Consider the following 20,475-nt stretch of genomic DNA (forward strand, 5'->3'; position numbering starts at 1 on the left):
TCGAACCCCGACCTCCCAATCCCAGAACGGACACTCAAACCACAAGGCCACTGAGCTGGTTTAAGTGATTTGGTTAAAGGAGAATTCCATGCTAGAATGCTTTCTTACCTTTCTTACCTTTCTTTGTAGTTGTTACATCCCCACCAAAGAGGTCCAGGTGTTTTTTTGTGCAAAAAACTCCTTATTGCCTATTTCCCCTACCATAAGCCCTCAATGAATTGCATTGAATGGAATGGGAATTGAATGGGGCTATGGGGTGTTGTGCTAATTCGCTTATTTCCATCGAAATAAGTAGTAAAGTGTGCCGCTTGGGAATATTATTTACATTATGAAGAGAGGATATATACAAAAAAATAATAATTTTGAGCAAAGGAAATAAGCGAATTAGCACAACACCCCATAGCCCCATTCAATTCCCATTCAATTCAATGCAATTCATTTAGGGTTTATATTAGGGGAAATAGCCAATAAGGAGCTTTTGCACAAAATAACAACTACAAAGAAAGGTAAGAAAGCCTTTTAGTATGGAATTCTCCTTTAAGTGAGGTCAGTTTACTCCTCCTATAATTACAGGGAATGTTTCATGAAGACTTTGAGTGGCAGGGCTTAGAGAAATACACATTCGCCCGGTTTGGCTCAGCCATCGCCGACGTCGGGGACCTGGACGGCAACATGTACGCCGATGTGGCTGTGGGTGCTCCACTGGAGGAAGACGAGCAGTCTGGGAGATCTGGAAGCATTTACATCTACAACGGACTTCAGAAGGGTCTACAGAGGCACTTTTCACAGGCAGGTCAAATGGGGGTCATTGAGAGAGGTCATTTGTTTTTCCAATTTGAATTGTTTGAATTTAGTATAATTCTGCTGTTTCCTATAGTGTCTTAATCATCTTTTTTTGGGGGGGGAAGAGGTTCTAAGATTACGAGATTATGAGAAAAGGCTCAGCAAAAAGTTGTCTATTTTAACAATATTTATTCATGTCTTCCGTAGAGGATCTCCGCGGCGGATTTCCAGATGAAACTGAGGCATTTTGGTCAGTCAATTAGCGCCTTTTCCAATAAAAAGGACAAATACAGCAGGCAGATTCACATCAGCGTCGGAAGCCAAAGTAAAATAACTGTCCTGGAGTAAGTAAGACACATCATCACAAATCATCACAAATGAAAATGTAGCTGCAAAATCAATCTGCGAATTGACTTTCAGCTCATTCTGCTAGTGTAATGTCAAATCAAAACAAACTGCAAATCTCCATTTTAAATCTCTCTAGAACACTTCCCGCCATCGCCTTCAACCCCAAGATGACGCTGACGACGTCAGCGTCAAAGCAAAGCGTCGATAGCATTCCTATCTCATGGCAGATAGACAGTAACGCCATGCCAATGGACCTGCAAATCTGTTTCAGCACACAGAAGGGAAACATTGCGAGTATGTGTGGAAAAGAATATCAACCAGTCCCTGAACTGCCCATCAAATATAATATGAAATGTAAAATAACATGATATTGGATATTCATTGAAGTAATTTCATTAACAGTTTTCTGATTATTACTTCACTTTAATTTGTTCAGGTGGTGAAATGCTTCATGTTCTCTACAACATTGATGTGGATGCAGATCAAAGCCAAAAGCGAATTTATTTTAAAAACAAAGTGGACGAAAAGGGGAACTTGACATTGCTATCTGACAAAGACTGCCTTGAATCTATCCGTCTCAGTTTCCTGGTATGTCCTACAAACTAAATAGGATCACACACAAAGACGGAGATGAAGAATAAAAGGACCGCACCACCCATTTTTAACTGTGTCAACTTATCTTCATATAAATGGTCCTCACTATAATGCTCATTATAGGCTACTGCATGTGTGGACCGTTCAGAAACCTAGCCTGCCAGTGACATCCTCGGTATGCAGGTTTTGTCATTTGTGTTACATATCAAACATTTTATTTTATATTAATACAACAACAATGTCTTCTATTATAGCACACATAATTTCCAGGTAGAGAAAAGCTGTAGTTTCTATTAGCTTGGAATCCCCACTGATGATGACACTGGTAGGCAGATAGGCGACTGGTTTCTGTCCACAAACAATGAGACCCACTATAATGATCATTAGTAAGGACCACTTATATGAAGATATAAGTTTGACAATGGATGAAGTGCACCTTTAACCCATTCAGGCCTGACCTCGAAATTTAAAAAAAATCTTCTAAATCCTCCAGTTTTCTGAAATAAATATTTTCACGATTTTTCAAAAATAGCAGACCTACAAGCTCGTAGCGCGCCACTCGGTGGCGCGCTATGAGCTTGTAGATCTGCTATTTTTCAATAGCTAAATTATAACATAATGTTTAAAACACCAAAAGGGGTTCCCGCCCAAAATGGGTTCTTTCCCATGCCTGTTGGAACAACTGACGCTTGCAGATCATTACATTTAGTTTGGAATCGGTCATATTTAAAACCCTCATTTATCCCTGTCTTTAAGGGCTGCTATGATTGCTTCACACCGATATTTGTGAATTTAACCTTCACTTTGGCTCCTGCTGTTAACGGAATGAAACCCCTCCGTGTATTGGATGCTTTTATGCCCAGTGTGGTCACAAAAAAGGTAGCTATAACTGCATTATTTTTTTGAGTTAACTATTATAAAAGAAATAATAACTTTGTCTTTTTTTTGGTAATTGTATACAACAATGTCATTAGTTGCTTTGATGATTAACCGGTTCATACTGTATGTTACCAATGCATTGCAGATCGAGTTTGACAAGGACTGTGCTGCAACAAACAAAATATGCGTTGAAAGAATATCCCTGTCTCATTCAAGCCTTACGTGAGTCACTTACAATACATCAATACAGATTAATGTGTTTGCATAATATGTAATACATAATAATAAGAAACTGAAATGACTGAACTATAGACTATTGCCTTTTCTGAAAAACTTCAAATATTTATATAGCAGCATCAACATTTTTACATTTTTGAATACTGTACATACTGTACAGAACCCGGCCTGAGGGGGTAAAACACCAAAAGGGGTTCCCGCCCAGAATGGGTTAAACTAAGACATGGACCCCCCCCCCCACCCAAATTACAATTCAATTACAGTATAGGCCTATAACTATTTAAAATTATCAATAACGTCTGACAACTTACCGATAGCTCAAGCTTGTATTTTATTCACCTCGTCATAAATGCATTAGGCATGACTCTGTCATCATTGGATCAACCAAGAGCAATGCCATATCCTTCAACCTGACCAACTCTGGGGACGGAGCCTACATGACTACACTGCTTCTCACATACCCTAATGTACTGCAGTACAGCCAGCTGAAATTGGTGAGGATAATTTCCAAGTTTACTGAATATTAAGTCAGGGGTTCTCAACGTTTTTGGCCGGGGACCCCCGGAAATGCTTTGGCAATATCTCGGGACCCCCGCCCCGCCCCCTCCCGACCCCCAATATAAATTGACTGCTACAATAACCTTAAACCATTTTGGGCGGGAACCCCTTTTGGTGTTTTAAGCATTGTTATAATTTAGCTATTTAAAAATAGCAGATCTACAAGCTCATAGCGCGCCACCGAGTGGCGCGCTACGAGCTTGTAGGTCTTTTTTTTTTTGGGAAAATAATTTGGGGACCCCCTAAAATAATTTGGCGACCCCCCGAGGGGTCGCGACCCACGGGTTGAGAACCCCTGTATTAAGTAGTCATGATATTGTTTTTCATGAATTGACTATTAATGGGAAATGTATCCGGAATGTACAGAATTCAGCTAAACTGAAGGGGTCAGATTGTACGAACGAAGTGAAGGAGACGATTTCTGAGCTGAGGTGTGAACTTTTACATCCAGTCTTCAGGAGAGATGCGCAGGTAGGACAGTAGGACCGTGTGCAAACACATACATATACTTACTGCTGAATTTCAGAGTAAAAATAAAAAACCTTGTATGATTGAGCTCACTCTTTGTGGGCACTAACAGAGAGACTTTGCTTAATATGCTACATGCCTGCCTGTCACTTGTGGAGCAATAGAAAGCTCCTGTTGTAAAGGGATTGTGTATTGTATATTTTAATGTATTGTACCTTTTAAAGTTTTTGATTCATGGGTTTTTTATTATTGTTTGGACCCAATGTTTTATACATTTGTGTCAATAAAGTAACTAAATAACTAACTAACTATGTAATAGTAGTCAAGTTGTAATAAAATAAAAATAAAAAGCAAGTAACTTGGGGGAAGAAAAACAAAATCGCAAAAAAAAAAAATCGTAATACAAGGATACAACAATCGTTAAATCACAGAATCGCAATATAAATCAAATCGGCACCCTGGGTATCGATATCCAATCGGCGTGGTAAGCGAATCGTCCCACCCCTACCTATTAGAATGCAAATTGGACAGCGCTGAGTCGACAGGGCAGCCAATGCACGGACATGGGCATCCGTTGATTCCGTTCGGCGCAGGCACTACTTGGTTATAGTGCCTCGTTTGGGTTTGCCTCTCAACTGCTGCTGTCGGGTTGCCTGCATCATGCCTCATACTGCTTGGTGTCAACTGCTGCTTGTTTGAGCATGTCCATTCGTGTCATCATATCATAGCACACCCGTGCTCCTGGCAGCGCCATGTTTGACTGCTGGATAATATGTAATAATACAACATCGCCCTATAAGCTTGGCCCGGGGCTGGCCTAACAGTCCTCATCGATGATAAGGATAAATATCTTTAGGATAGAGCATGTACGCCTATATCTTCATCCATGGTCCATGGAGCTGCAGTGGAAATGGTCAGCGAGTTCAAATTCCTGGAGTACACATCTCGGAGGAGCTCAAGTGGGACACGCGCGCACGTGAGGAAGAAGCTCAACAGCGACTATACTGGTTTTGTCGCCTGAAGACGTTTTGAGACAGTGGAAACTGCACCACCCACAAAGAGTGCAGCAGGTGGTGGCATAATTCCCTCCTCCCTCCAGGAGCTGTACGGCGTGTGTACTAAAGCTCACCAGATCACCAAAGACATGTACCAACCCAGCACCAAACTGTTCACATGCCCTACTACTGTATATGACCGTGGCCAGGCAAGGAGGCCTACTATAGCAGTGGTTAGCAACCCTTTTAGCCTGTGACTGACCCAAGTAAGGTGGGAGGCATTCTTTGGTTAGACATACCATTGGTTGGACATAGCATTGGTCCGACTGGATTAAGGTTCGTGAGGGGTGCGTTAAAACGACCGGATTAAGGTTGGTGAGGGGTGCGTTAAGATAAAACGACTGGATTAAGGTTGGTGAGGGGTGCGTTAAGGGTTGGGAGAGGGTTAAGGTTAGGTTTACGTTGTGAGCTAAAACTTGCTCCCACTACTATACTTCAACATTTCTTTTCAAAATTTTGAGATTTTCCTTTGATTTCTTCATGAAATTACTGAAAAGATAATAATTAAAAACAAAATATAGGAAACAAAAAATAAGGTGACTCCCAATCCACTGTTTGGGAAACGGTGTACTATAACACCAAGGGCAAGACCACCAGATTTCATCTGAAGACCGTATTTAATCATCATTTTGGTAGTATAAGTAGTATAAAGACAGCTTACTACCATACTAAAGGCCATTATTTCATCAGTGTGAAGTCTGAGTGAAACTAATTTTACATGACTGTTTTTCCACTTTTCTCAATCTAATAGGCCAGCTTTACCATTCATTGGCAAGTGTTGGACAAAAAGTCAGAGGCGCTATCTGCCGAAATCACCGCAAATCTGACATGGTTTGGAAGCGAAGCATTCACACACAGACATTATAATTCAATTTGATATTATTGTCTTTTGAGAAGTTTTTCATTCATTACAAAACCGTTTTCCTTTTAGTGAGAATCGAGGCACCCAAGTGTTGGATAACAAGACGTACCGTATCGGCATAAAGAACGCTTTACAAATTCAAATCAATGGGTGAGTATCTGGAATCGATGATTAGAAAGATTGTATTTTTGAGGAACATTTTGAGGAAAGATGTCATTTTTGAATGCTGTCTGGTTGGGTTTGTAAATACATGAAAGATGCGATTATAATCCATCTATAATGGATAAAGCCTTGGCCTGGAAGAGAGGTCATCAGGTGGTCCCCTTCGACCCTTAACCACAACCAGTTGACGGGTCGAGCCCCTCTCATCCAGGCTTCCAGCTATCGTCCATTCTCTCATGCCAGAGCCAACAGGAGGCTCTCTATGTCTTGTGTGTTCTTGGGCGACTGCAGGCACAGAGGTCTGTTCTTGGGGGACTGCAGGCACATAGGTCTGTTCTTGGGGGACTGCAGGCACAGAGGTCTGTTCTTGGGGGACTGCAGGCACAGAGGTCTGTTCTTGGGGGACTGCAGGCACAGAGGTCTGTTCTTGGGGGACTGCAGGCACAGAGGTCTGTTCTTGGGGGACTGCAGGCACAGAGGTCTGTTCTTGGGGGACTGCAGGCACAGAGGTCTCTAGGACTGTGGTTTGCTTCCTGCCTAATAATAATAATAATAATAATAATACAACTTTATTTGTATAGCACCTTTCATGACATGAAATGCAGCTCAAAGTGCTTTACAGAGCAATGGAGAAAAAAAGAAAAGAAAAGCAAGGCATAAACATTAAAAAAAAAGAGCAGTAATGCAATACAGTGAGGACATGAATAACAAAAATAAATAAAAGATCAATTAAAAGCAAGAGTGTAGAAGTGAGTCTTGAGCTGCGCTTTAAAAATGTCTACAGAGGCTGCCTGTCGAAGGTACAGTGGGAGTTTGTTCCATGCCGTCGGCCCGTAGAAGCAAAACGCTGCTTCCCCGTTTTTTAGTTGCCATTTTTTTAGGCAAAGCGAGCAGGCACACAGTGGAAGACCTAGGGTCCTAGGCCTATAGGCCTAGGGTCCTCCTACGTCTCACCAGACTATAGTCTGTGCGGTGTGCATGCATCCGTTCTTGTCCACACGTGGCCTTACTATGGTGTTTATGAGTCAAGGTGGTTTGTTTGAGCCTTCTCCGTGTGAACTTTTTACAGGGAGGTCACCCCAAACCATGTGAAAGTAACAGACGGCGTTGAGGAAACACCTGTCACATTCACATTCAAGGTCAGTTTGCTCTGGTTTTCTTATCGCAACCTCATGAAGTGGGACCCACTGGGAAAGTATAAGAAGTAAAAGTATCAATACTGAAATATAGAAATACTCTATTACAAGTGAAAGTCCGGAATTCAAAATGTACTTCAGTAAAACTACAAAGGTATTGGCATCAAAATCCTACTATAAATGCGCCACGTCTCTGTGTGTGTCTGTGTGCGTGTGTGTGTGTGTGCGCGTGTGTACGGTTGTAATGCACGTAACTCGAGAACCATTTGCCCCACCGACTTCAAATTCAACACACAGGTTCCACACCCCTGCAGTGCCCAGCCTCGAGTCGGTCGGACCCACGGTTCTCCAGAACCACCACAAAAGGCTCTGGTCAGGCTCTGCCAGTGGGCCTATAATTAGCCTAAATCCCCTCACCCCTCGCAATTTCCAGCCTCTGCCTCAGCCAATTGATTGCCATGGCAACCCCACACCTGACAATTGATTAGCCTACTTAACCAGTCCACTTTTCACAGTCAGTCAGTTTGCCCTCTTCAGACACAGGCTGATCTCCATGTGGGACACAGAGAGATAGTTAAAGCGGGTGCTATGACAAGTTGACAACGGGTATAATTAGGTTCCCAAGTTCCATCGTTCTCAAGTAGGCCGGTAGCCAACAGGCACGTACAGGTCTAGTGTACTTAAAGTACCAAAGGCAAAAGTACTCATTATGTAGATTAGAATGTCTCATTTCAAGTTTCCTAATGTATACAAATCTTTTGAAAATAGCTGATCTACTAGCTCACAATGTGAGCTAGTAGATTGTGAGCTTGTAGATCGGCCGAATAGGGTTGAAGTGGTTAAAGTATGTTTTGTAATAATAATCCTAATCTGTTGTAGTACAGTACTTAAGTAAATGTACAGTAAAGTAAACATACTTAAGTACTATAGTAGTAGTACTAGTAGTTACTTCACACCACTGCTAAGCCTTTGTGTTTTCATACATGTTTTGTTTACATGGGGTTTTTTTTGTGTGTGTTTTCTTTTACCTTCCAGCTTCTCGGCGAGAACAATTACAATGCAACTTTAAACATTATGATTAACATTACAATACCAGCACAACACACTAACTTGGAGATAACCAGTGTGGTGCCGGAGGTATGTGAAAAATTTAATTATGTTCAATTCCTTCACTACCCATTCAGTGTGTGGAAATAAACACTACAGCAACAGTAAAAACTCAATGCAAATAGTGTTGTTTAAAACGAAGCCTGTTAAATGTGTTACGTAACGCTCGTTTCGCTTATGAAAGGAATGCCTGAGACCTTCAAGTGAAAACGTGCCTGTGAGTATAATCAAGAAATTCCAAGAAAGTATAAATCAATTCAATAATGGTTGTATGTATGCTGATGCTAATGAGTTCTTGGTTGTTAAGGCGGGGGGACGGTATGTCATTAACTGTACCGTGACAGGAGCTCTGCCTCGGGACATCATAGTCACGGGTCATGCTTCAATCAGTGATGTTCAGGTGGGTGCATGCTGTACAATCTGTGTATGATGAAAACATGCATTCATTGTTGGGGCGGAGCACACTTTAGCAAATATGAAAATTATATAAGTTTGTATGTTTTAAAATGTAAATGGGAAAATGTCTTCATGTCCAAGTGTACAAATAAGTGTACTCTATGAGCTTTTCTTTTTTACGAAATAAAATGTGAAACAAAGTACAGCAGAAAAGAACAGAATCATCCCATCCTTTTTACCCATTTTATGAAAACTATTCACAAGCTTTCACAAAAGTTATTATTATTATTATTATTACCCCTATCACTTTTTGTGTTCACCACAAAGTCAAATTATTATTATTATTATTATTATTATTAATGTTTTTGTTATGTGATGTTAACTGAGCCTAGTGAACACCTGCCTTCCATTCTTCCTATGAACAGGACTCATCTGGGAGCATTACTGCATCAGCCGGTGTTAGATATGATACGGTCCACTACCAGCTTGTGGGCATGGACATGAAATCAATGGAAACAATGGTAATAATAATAATAATGGGTGATCCATTCGTATATATATGTCTCTGGAATACAACCTTGAGAAGAGTTCCTTCTCTAGTCTAATTCCAAACTCAACCAACATGTCAATCTGCTCTTGTCCTACGTTTTTAGGTGGAGGTGATGATACTTGAGCAGAAGGTGGTGAAATCCATGGCTGTTATCGTTGGTGGCTCAATAGGCGGCTTCATAGTACTGGCCATTTTGATCGTGATACTCTTCCAGGTACTGTATAAGCTACATGTGACATTGACATGCACATTCACCTGTCGGGGATATTTCATACAAATTCATACTTTTCTCACTTGCAGTGTGGCTTTTTCAAGAGACGCAGTGAACTGGAGGTGCCACGAGATTCTCCTGAAGAAGCTACGGCTTTTTAGCCTTAGGCACATTTTTTGAGTGGTGCAACCACTCCCTTACGGAGCTATGTGTGTGGGTTGCTGGCTGGCTGGCTGGCTGGGTGGCTGGCTGGCTGGGTGGGTGGGTGCGTCTGAGCACGAAAACAGCATGGTTGTTTTTCATCTGTGCGCAACCTAACACACACGCACATATTAACTGTATATATGATGATTTTGGATGTCCCAGTACAGTACAGTGACAGTACAGTACAGTACAGTAGAGGGTAGGCTACAGTAGAGGGACCCCCACACGGTAACTCTGTCACTTCTCAACCGTTTCGGACGCGGGTCGGAACCGGGCCGGAACCCTGGGTGCGTTCCTGTGGGTCTGGAATCCCCCCCCCCCCCACACACACACACACACACAGAGTTGCACCACTCACTTCACACGGGTGTGATTTTTTACTTTTTGAGACTTGCTGAAAAGGTCATGTGATGAAGTATAGTAGGCATACATACAGTAACGGACGTTACTCTGTATTGGTTTATGACAGCCTGGTGTGTCATAGGAAATTAATCAATTAACAATTTGGTCTGCATATGCAAGAGACGTGTGAGATTCTATCAATGGCTTTTGGATATTTGTCTCAAATTAAAAATACAGATTTATTTTAGGTCATGAAAATAAATCATAAAATGTAAAATACATTAATCCAATTTGGTATTCTCAAACTCTCTTTAGAAACAAGTAGTACCACACCATGCACAGTAAAATCCTGTGTTAATTTAAAGGTGCTGTAAGTGATATCTTTATTTTGGTTAAAAATAATTCAATGTTTGTTGATAGCAATCATTGCTATAGTATTATAGACCCCTGTTACTGAATAAATACTAGTATTATAGCAATGATTGCTATGGGAATACACTTACACATTCATTATATACGGTATATAAACTATGTGAAATCTATAGGTCCATTTTGTAATTGTAATGGTGTTATCAGCAGTCTTGTGAGATTAGCTTTTTATTCAGTAATGACAGCTGTTTATTTGCTGCCTGATTTCCTTTAAAGTCTGAAAGAATATATTATATATATATATTACTGAACTATTGAAGTTAGTGTGCGCAGGTGTGTGTGAGAGATAGTGATTTCAGTCTAAATGTCAAGAAATATTGTCCAATGTCAGATACATTTAGTCAGATATTGTTATAGTAATCCATGCTTACAATTGTGACAATCGCACACAAACATACTGTATTTGGTGAAAAATGTATATGGGCTTTTATCTACTGTACAAATAATAAAGTGATAAATGGACCAAGGATTCACTGCAATAAATCTACTTATTAACTCATTCATATTTTGTGAATAGCCTAATGTTAACTCTTACATTAGAAATCATAATAATAATACACTGACAACATTTCCCAGGTTTGATGGTTTGATTCACAGCCCCGGCAATGTGTCGTGGTGTCCCTGAGATATGTTTTGTCACATAAGCTACGTGGAATTTGTCCTCTGCATTTAACCCATCCTACAAATTGGAATCAATGGGGAAGTGTGATAATACAGCAGTTTGCTCAATGTGTGAATGTTTTGCACATCTGCCTCTCTCTCTCTCTCTGTGTGTGTGTGTGTGTGTGTGTGTGTGTGTGTGTGTGTGTGTGTGTGTGTGTGTGTGTGTGTGTGTGTGTGTGTGTGTGTGCGCGCGCGCGTGCGTGCGCACGGCGCGCGCGTGCGCACGGCGCGCGCGTGCGTGCGCGTGCGTGCACGGCACGTGCGTGCGTGCGCGTGCGTGCGTGCGTGCACGCGTGCGCGTGCGTGTGCGTGTGCACGGCACGCGCGTGCGTGCGTGTGCACGGCACGCACACATGTGTCTATAGGCAACAGATAGGCAGCAGACTTTGCCCTGGTGTATCACATAGGTTTATGACTGTGATTACTGACACTGTTTAGTCTGAGATTATATTTTGAACAATTGTCTCAAATTAACATGTTTTAGTTTAGGCCATATATGACAAAGGATGAGGTAAAATACTGGCTATTTAATCAGATTATGTGTTCTTTCCTTATCTGATGTGGAAGAACAAAGAGGATCACAATTTATGCTGTGTTGTTTTGTAGGGATGTGGCCTTTTACTAGAGCAATTAAGTTAAGTGGAAGGAGCAGGTTAAACTGGCCCTAGGGCAGAGATAATTGATCCTGACCTTTGGACTGACTGCTTGTTGGTTTCATTTGGTGTATGTTGCTCAGTGGTGTGAAGTAACTAAGTACATTTACTTGAGTACTGCACTTGTGAGGTATTTGTACTTTACTTGAGTAATTCCAATTTCCAATACTTTTACTTCTACCCCACTACATCTCAGAGACAATATTGAAAACTTGAGTTAGGCTACTAGTTCTTTTGTAGGTTTGGATTATTATTACAATTTTACAAAACATACATTAACCACTTCAGCCCTATATACATTTCGGCCATTTGAATGTAACTGAAGTTCACAATGCGTCACATATTCGCATTGTGAGCATTTGGAATATGAGACCACAGTACTGATGTCATAGACTGCCTCTCTCTGGGATAATAGTTCCCAGTATGGGTACAACGGCTGGCCTATTGCATAACATTACATACTAGAAAGGTCGCAAATTTAAAAAAAAATGCAAAGTGTGGTTGCCGCAGTCGCTTACCGTGCGTGCAATCCGTGCGTGCAAGAGAGAGATTTAGCTTTTTCACTACATACTGTACAATTAAAACTGTATCACAAGTGCTGGGGTGGCCCAAAGGCGTAGCTCTCTCATAATGTTCCACATTCTAATGAAAATCACGATTTTTAACGTTAGAGCTCCAATCTATTTGAATGAATAAAACATTTGTTCAAACAATCTGTATGGTAGAGCATGTTAATACAATAAAACTATAGTACATATGCAAGTTTTAAATAATTTAGACCAGTGGTACTCAAAGTGGGGTGAAACATTGTAAAACATATTTTTGTTGAATATATATATTGTGACATTGTGGGGTAGCTAGAAGGACGAGGCAAGGAGACGATGATCAAGTTGCTAGTTCAAACACACTGAGCCCGGATTGATTCCCTTGCCGAAGCAGCACAAACTAACCCGAGGTTGGTGTTATGTATAAAATCCGGCGACCAGGACCAATTTGTTGGAAAGATGGCGAGAAAGGCCATTTAATGGATAAAAATAAATTATATCTATTCTGTAATGCTAATTAGAAAGGACTGTAAATATATATACCTTCAATAACCCAGCAGGGAGACCAAATACCGTGCTGTATTTACCTTACAAATGAGTGGATAGACGAAATAAAGTTCTGAGAGGAAGTTTAAGGTTTTAACTGTAATTTTTAGTAGGTAATAAAGTCAATTTACATAGAGAATGTGCTACATGGTTCAGATAATAATAATAATAGTACAATACATCACTATAATTTAGAGTATTCAATTGTTCCAATATGGATCCGAACTGAACCTGAACTCCCCTTCACAGTATGTCCCAGGCATTAATACTGTAGATCACGTCAGTTGTTGATAAACGTTCATTGGCTGAATAGATAGTTCATTTCCGCAATATCCCACGGTGGTGCTGGTTGTCGAGCACTCATTGGACCAGCACATGGATGATGAGACTGGTATCGTGACATCTTCCTTGGTTCAGTCATTGAGGGCCATAGACCGGGAAAGCACAGAGGCTGGCGTTGCTATGGCAACCTGAAGATAACATTCTTTCCCTGCTAGCTGTAAACTTTCGACAGAGAGAAATACTCCTATCTACTTTCTCACTAGACACCAAGGTCAAATACATGTCTCAAATCAAAATAGGCCTCTCAGTATGCGAGTTAACTTGCCTGGGGACAGACAGTATGGAGACCGAATAAGGAGTCAACAAGATATAAGATATTAAATCTGAATGTGGCATCAGGAAATCCATAATATAAGTACGATAAAATAATATAAAGGATAATATAGGGCTGAGATGATTAGGCACGTGGATGGTGACATGACATAAATAGGATAAGGAGAACAACCCGGAGTAAATAAATGAAGAATAAGGTGACAATATGACCTATATGAAACACGGTCTGGGCCAATGTTCTATCTGTGTTGACCAACAGAATATGATGGAGTGGCCAACTTGACATGACGTGTAAACAACATGTCAGAATTGATCTAACAGTTGGTCACTGACGTAAAACAATAAACAAAGGGTGGCTAGCCCAAGGCTACTATCAGAATGTGCTGTGTCTCGCAGTTAACTCAGTCCAGTCTTTAGCACAACACAACAACTATACTTCCTATATACCATATGTAGCCAATACCCATACAGTGACACCTCCCTCAATCAAAGTAATAGAACATAAGTGTGTGTGTACAGTATGTATACATACAGTATATATACATATATAAAATCTCATCTGGGGGTCCCTGACACAAAGTCTTTTCAGATGGCAGTCCGTGGCCAAATACATATCAATTTGGGGGTCCTTGACTTCAATAAAGTAACCACTAATTTAGACCCTGGTCCGGTAGGACACCTACTACTGTATATAGCCTGAAGCTCAAAGTACAATGATCCTGATCAAGTGGACATGCATAAACATTGTTATTGAAACCACAAGATCTTCAATGATTTAGTAATACAGTTTATAATACATTATTTAACATTTAACCTGTATGATCGAACTGATACTTACATAATGGAGGCCACCCATGTAATCAATAATACATGATGATCTTTTCAATTTCTGCTGTTTGTGAACGCCATTTCTCAGCATCAGCGGCGTACTGTCAACAATCACTGATAAGATGATAAAATTGTGATACTATATCACGTATCATGTCCTGTTCAGGGCCGGGAGAACATTGTCTTTGACTAGGGGATGTTTTTGTGGGATGAGCAGTATCACTGGGGGAGGAACAGTGTTTTACTGTTACTGTGGGCAGATTGTGAACAACAGCATCTGCTCTGTGTCTGAACAAGTACGTCATCAGCTTCACAGCTCGGTTGGGGGCATGCCCAGTTCACTATCCAGCTGTGACAATCCTCCTTGGACTCCCACGGGCGACCCGGTTTGCACAGGGCTGCGTGTAACGTTGAAAAACACCACAGCTCAGCAGAAACTTTGCAACCTCTGAATCTTGGCCCTAAATACCTTGTTCGTCGAGGCACATCGTAGACACGCCAGGAAGAGCTCCGAGTGCCAAGCTAAAGCTATATAGACAGTCAGGCGACTGACCGCCAATGCCTCGACTTCTATCCTCAACCTCTTCAGCCGGTTTTGCCAAAGAGGTCACAGATAGTCATGGCTCATGACAGCGAATTGTGTTTCCCTGACTCTGGTGTTCTGATAGCTGTCCGATGTCCGCGCAGGACAAATAGTACACTGGAACGAGTGTCAGGGTAATGGTGTCTGCTCAGCATCAGGGTTATGGAATCTTAACTGTCACGGGAAGGGCCCTTCGGAGGTTAAAGATAAATGTATGACTTGACCAGGAGAGCACAACCATCTTGAGTCTCAGTTCATCTTCAGTGAGATATGATCTGGACAACAGATGTCAATATGAAGTTGAGGATAACATTGACCACTTCTGTGTCTTAGTCATACTTCTCTCTCCTTTCTTTCGTAATCTTTTTTGTCATCAGACGGACAGCTTGGTCATATACTTCTCTTTGTTGACGTTTTGTTAACTCATCCTCCTGCCGTTAACCCAGTGGTGGAAAGTAACTAAGTACATTTACTCAAATACTGTACTTAAGTACAATTTTGAGGTATTTGTACTTTACTTGACTGTATTCCAATTTCCAATACATTTACATCTACTCCACTACATCTCAGAGCCAACATTTGTACTTTTACTCCACTACAATTATTTGAAAACTTTAGTTACTAGTTACTTTGGAGATTTACATTTTGATTAGAAAAACATACATTACTGTAACCACTTCAACCCTATATATACATTTCGACCATTTGAAAATAGCTGGTCTTTCCAGTGAGTCAACATGCACAATAGCAGCACCCCGACTTTGTTAGACCTGAATGCGGCACCACCTTAATTAGTAACATTGGTATTACCTGTTTTTACCCTACTATTTCATGCAATTATAGCTGCTGTGAAAAAGGTAATTGTAGAATCGGCCTCAGGTCTTAATAGCTTAAAGTAGCCTACACACAACAACAACAACCCCCTTACTTGGATATAAGCTCCAGCTCTGCTGAATGAATGCCAGCTCAGCTCTGCTCCTTCTTACCAGAGCACAGGTCATGCTGCAACGCCCATGTATTTGTGCAATGTGGCATTGCTAATTATACATGTTGCTTTATTGTAAATCGAACTAATGAGGAAGTACAGTATAAGACCTCATGTCTGCAGGGGGTCCATTTCTAGTTCAAAATAACATCTTGGAATGCTAGTTGGAATATTGCTGACAACATTGATGGGGCTTAATAAATGAAGCCATTGTTGAGTCAGGATCCGAGGTTGAATGGGTCTCGCAAAATCTGTAGGAGGAGAAGCAAAAAGTGTGTTTTGGAGAAAATTCAAAATGGCAGAAATTCTATCATGACGCAAATGGGCGTGGCCTATATGGTGAGACCCAAGAAAGCCAGGGAAATTTTAATTTAGATTTTACGACCTACGGTTCAAGAGTTATAAGCCAAAACGTAAAGTGGGCTGTTATAGCGCCACCATGAGGCCGACCGATAACATTATAAGTTGATTCATTTTAGTAATTATTATGAACCTACCCTCCAAGTTTTGTAACTATAGTGATTACAGTCTCTGAGGAAAAAATACTGCGAAAAATCGCATTTTCCCATTCATGTCAATGGGGAAATTGAATTCACTAATAAATTAATATCAATTAAACTATACAACATTTCTCTTAAAAAAATACAAGCACATTCTTCCCGATGAAGCCGGTCAATTTGAGATATGGCTCAAGTGCTGCCAAAACTGTGGGAGGAGTAGCATATCAAAAAAAAGGTTACTCTAGTGGAATAAAGAAAGTGTTTAGAAGATGCTCTTAATCCAGAGCAATTTACAGTATTAAAGCGCCCTGTTTTGGCTACGGAACAAAATATGTCACACACACACATTATCTCGTCCGGTCGAGATATATCTCGTCCGATAATATCTCGACCGGTCAAGATAATATCTCGACCGGACGAGATAAAACATGTTTTGTTCCGTGGCCATTCGATCCAGCTAGGGCTCCGTAGGTAGCCTATTGTACAGAAGTGACAATAAAGAAATTCTTGATTAATATCTGGCTTATGTGAATTGTATGAGACCATTACACCCCTACACCTATAAGTATCCTATACTGTGTCTCTCTGTTGGAGTCTTGGAGACAACAAAAATACTGAGACAATTGAAAGACAATTAAGCAAATTGTGTGCGTGTGTGTGTGTGTGTGTGTGTGTGTGTGTGTGTGTGTGTGTGTGTGTGTGTGTGTGTGTGTGTGTGTGTGTGCGTGTGTGTGTGTGTGTGTGTGTGTGTGTGTGCGTGCGTGCGTGCGTGTGCGTGCGCTTGTGCGTGAGCGCGTGCGTGTGTGCGCGCGCTTGTGCGTGTGAGACCCAAACAAAACGATGCCAGCCTCATGCCTTCTAGCAGTAGGCAGGCCAAAGAGCTGTCAAGTACGTTTAAGTTCCAAGTATCATCACAGAGATAGCCATTCTACTGTGCTCCCTCAGCTGAGCCTGAGTCACACCCGTGTGGCCGTGGATTATGTTGTGAAGCTGGTGGACCGGTGTGGATATGGAAGGAATGGGAGAACACGCTACGGCCAGCCTACAGGCTATTGGTTTTAAAACGTTTGGAATCCGTTGGAGCCAGTAGGATGAGGGTGATAGGATCTGTAGTCCTGTTCGACTGGTAATTCATCATTGCCTGCTGCTGCTGACTGGCCGGGAGACACTGAACTGCGGCTGTCAGTCTGCAGCGTGTGGGTGTCGGTGTCCGAATTCCTAATGTCCGCATATGGCATATCTGACTCTGAAATCGCTACTCTATCAACAAGATGGCTTGGAAAATAACTTCGTTATTTGACTACAAGACACAAAAATATATTGTCGCCAAAAACAAGAAAGTTGGAATCTTGTTTAGACTTTTACAGTTGTTCATTATCGGTTACCTTATTGGGTGAGAGATCAATATCACATTTTATTTTTTATTTTTTAGTATAGTATAGGCTATTATTGTGCACTTAAGCAGCAGGCTAAATGATGATTAATTATCATACTGAAATTGAGAAGGGTGTAGCTATAGACTTTAGTTTAGGGCAGGGCATGCACGCATGGTTTGATTGATTCATTGATTGATTGATTGAAAATTGTATTAACAGATTGCAGAACGGGTACAGTAGGCCTACAGTTCGGCTAGAGGTCAATACAAAAACTGCTAAGAGGGTAAAACCAGAAAAAAGCACTATTAAAGACTTGGTTAAGGGTCAATTTTCAATTCATCAAGACATTTAAAGACATAATACACATATGCATGCATGGTCATACAGCCACAAAAAGGACAAAGCACAATCTTGTAGCCTAGCTTAGGCTACATTTTGATTCAGAATTGATACTGATTTGATTTGAATTTCAGCTAGGTATAATTATGTTATGTCATAGGCAGGTGTCCACTCTTGCAATGCCGTTTGACTATTATAAGTATATTCTTCTCTTCAAAGAGGGTTGAAATGTATAGCCTAATGATGAATTGCACAATTATCAACAAATTAAAACCCACACATATAGGTCTACACTCTTCTCTTGACATATTCGATAATTTCACAATTAAATCTAATTTATATTTAATTGTGAATTTCAGTAATAAATCAACACATTTTGGCCTATACTGTTGTATAGGTCTATTCTATTCAAGCCGGCTACACACACTCCTTATCACAGGGGTTCTCAACGTTTTTGGCCGGGGACCCCCGGAAATGCTTTGGCAATGTCTCGGGACCCCCGCCCCGCCCCGACCCCCAATATAAATTGACTGCTACAATAACCTTAAACCATTTTGGGCGGGAACCCGTCAAAAAAATCTTTTTTTTTTGAAAATAATTTGGGGACCCCCTAAAATATTTTGGCGACCCCCCCCGAGGGGTCGCGACCCACGGGTTGAGAACCCCTGCCTTATCACAATGCCCTGATTGAGAAAGACTGTTTTAAAGGTTCACTTCTCTATGCATGCAGGTGGGTTTTTGTGATCAAGAAAGGTTACCAGGAAGTGGACGAAGCTGTCCAGAGCTCCGTTATAACCAAACTGAAGGGAGTTTCAGTTACAAACACCACAGGCTCTGGACTGCTGGTCTGGGGGCCAGAAGACTACGTCATCCCACCACAGGTAAGAATGATAATAGGATCATAATCATAATAGCAACATTATTATGATTATTATTAATATTAACCCATTTTGACCTGAGATCAGATTCTAAACAATGTCTTCTACGTCATCCTGACAGTTTTCTGAAAAAGCTATGTTTCTATGTCAGTCTATGTCAAAAATAGCACAAGCTCGTAGCGCGCCACTCGGTGGCGCGCTATGAGCTTGTAGATCTGCTATTTTTCAATAGCTAAAGCATAACATAATGCTAACACCAAAAGGGGTTCCCACCCAAAATGGGTTAATACATACATAATCATGTAATAATACAAATAACAACAACAACAACGACAATAATAACAGTTACAAATGCGAACACTATACTCCACAAATCAATAGTCATTTTCAGATTTGGTCGCTGTATTTGCGGTGCAGTCAGTCACCTAATTTGCCATGTATAGCCGCCCTTATTTATTCCTTTATTTATTGTATGTCGATCAAGCCAAGGGCATAATTCTTGAGTCTAATGTGGCATAATGCCTGTAGGCTATTCCTGTCAAACTCTTGACTATTACACAATGGGACATGCGTATAATCGTAAAGGCTAATGGGACAATAAAATGCAGAACCTGTTCTCAATTCAACCCAAGAACGCTCGCCCCCAAAAACACGCTCGCTCCGGGTCAAATCCGGCAACCTCGGAACAGTGGTGCCAAAACCTAACCTTATTCCTAAACTTATAACCTCAGTAAAACTATGTCTAGCACCCAGCCAACAGTGTAGTTTTTGTTGACTAAAACTAAGACGAAAAATGTTTGTCGACTACCTTTTTCCACTGACAAAAACTATTGGAAACTAAATGAAAACTAAGCTATGATGACTAAAACTAAGACTAAACATACTGACAATTTCGTCAACAAATACAAACTAGACTAAAATGTTAGGAAGGGACTAGTGGACAAGAGATCCAGTATAAGTGATTTTACACTTGGTTGCATGCTGAAAATAGCAGATCTACAAGCTCACACCGTGTCACACTGCGACACGTTGTGGGCTTGTAGATCTGCTATTTTCAGCAAGTGCAAAAACAGTCATAACGATGGTATCAAGGCCTGCCAAAATACATTTTAGTCGACTAAATCAACTGTAGATTTAGTCGACTAAAACTAGACTAACACTAAAACATTCCAGGTGACTAAAATGTGACTAAAACTAAATTAAAACTATTCAAGAGACTATGACTAAAACTAAAATCAAATTGTGCTGCCAAAAACAACACTGCCAGCCAAGACCCGGCTCACAACAGCCCTGTTGGCACGACAGGTTGTGCGTCGGTCTGGGTGGGAGAATGAGGTTAAATTCAATCCCTGCTCCTATACGTATCACTACATATGCCTAACTCTGAACTTATTTCTAACCTTATCCTCGGTACAACAAATACGAGAATGCATGGTGAACCACTACATGGGGGGCGAGTGTAGCCTGGCTAATAAGCCAGACTAATATCACACAACACTGCAGGCACATTTGTTTTTGCCAACGGCTGATTCGGTCTGGCTTATTAGCCAGGCTAGGGCGAGCGGTCCACGGACAGAAATGGGGGCGAGCATGTTTTGGAGCGAGCGTTTCCGCTTTCCGGTTAGCAATCTGTTAATACCATG

The 20,475-nt window shown here is 41.0% G+C and overlaps 1 protein-coding gene across 1 annotated transcript in view; it reads left to right on the forward strand.

Annotated features, from left to right (window-relative positions):
- The window catches only part of LOC306932179 (integrin alpha-E-like), a gene marked incomplete at its 5' end in the record, with an annotated part of 30,679 nt that overhangs the window by 6,519 nt on the left and 3,685 nt on the right, over nucleotides 1-20,475 (forward strand). Inside the window, 13 exons of the mRNA XM_079513877.1 lie at nucleotides 574-789; nucleotides 991-1,127; nucleotides 3,200-3,335; nucleotides 3,766-3,870; nucleotides 5,674-5,753; nucleotides 5,854-5,934; nucleotides 7,016-7,085; nucleotides 8,118-8,219; nucleotides 8,374-8,406; nucleotides 8,497-8,589; nucleotides 9,011-9,106; nucleotides 9,239-9,349; nucleotides 18,685-18,835. Of these exons, the coding sequence (XP_079370003.1) occupies nucleotides 574-789; nucleotides 991-1,127; nucleotides 3,200-3,335; nucleotides 3,766-3,870; nucleotides 5,674-5,753; nucleotides 5,854-5,934; nucleotides 7,016-7,085; nucleotides 8,118-8,219; nucleotides 8,374-8,406; nucleotides 8,497-8,589; nucleotides 9,011-9,106; nucleotides 9,239-9,349; nucleotides 18,685-18,835 (1,411 nt within the window). The remainder of the gene's footprint in view (nucleotides 1-573; nucleotides 790-990; nucleotides 1,128-3,199; nucleotides 3,336-3,765; nucleotides 3,871-5,673; nucleotides 5,754-5,853; nucleotides 5,935-7,015; nucleotides 7,086-8,117; nucleotides 8,220-8,373; nucleotides 8,407-8,496; nucleotides 8,590-9,010; nucleotides 9,107-9,238; nucleotides 9,350-18,684; nucleotides 18,836-20,475) is intronic.

This window comes from Electrona antarctica, assembly GCF_951216825.1.
Source record: "Electrona antarctica genome assembly, chromosome: 11".
In the NCBI taxonomy this organism is placed as follows: domain Eukaryota; kingdom Metazoa; phylum Chordata; class Actinopteri; order Myctophiformes; family Myctophidae; genus Electrona; species Electrona antarctica.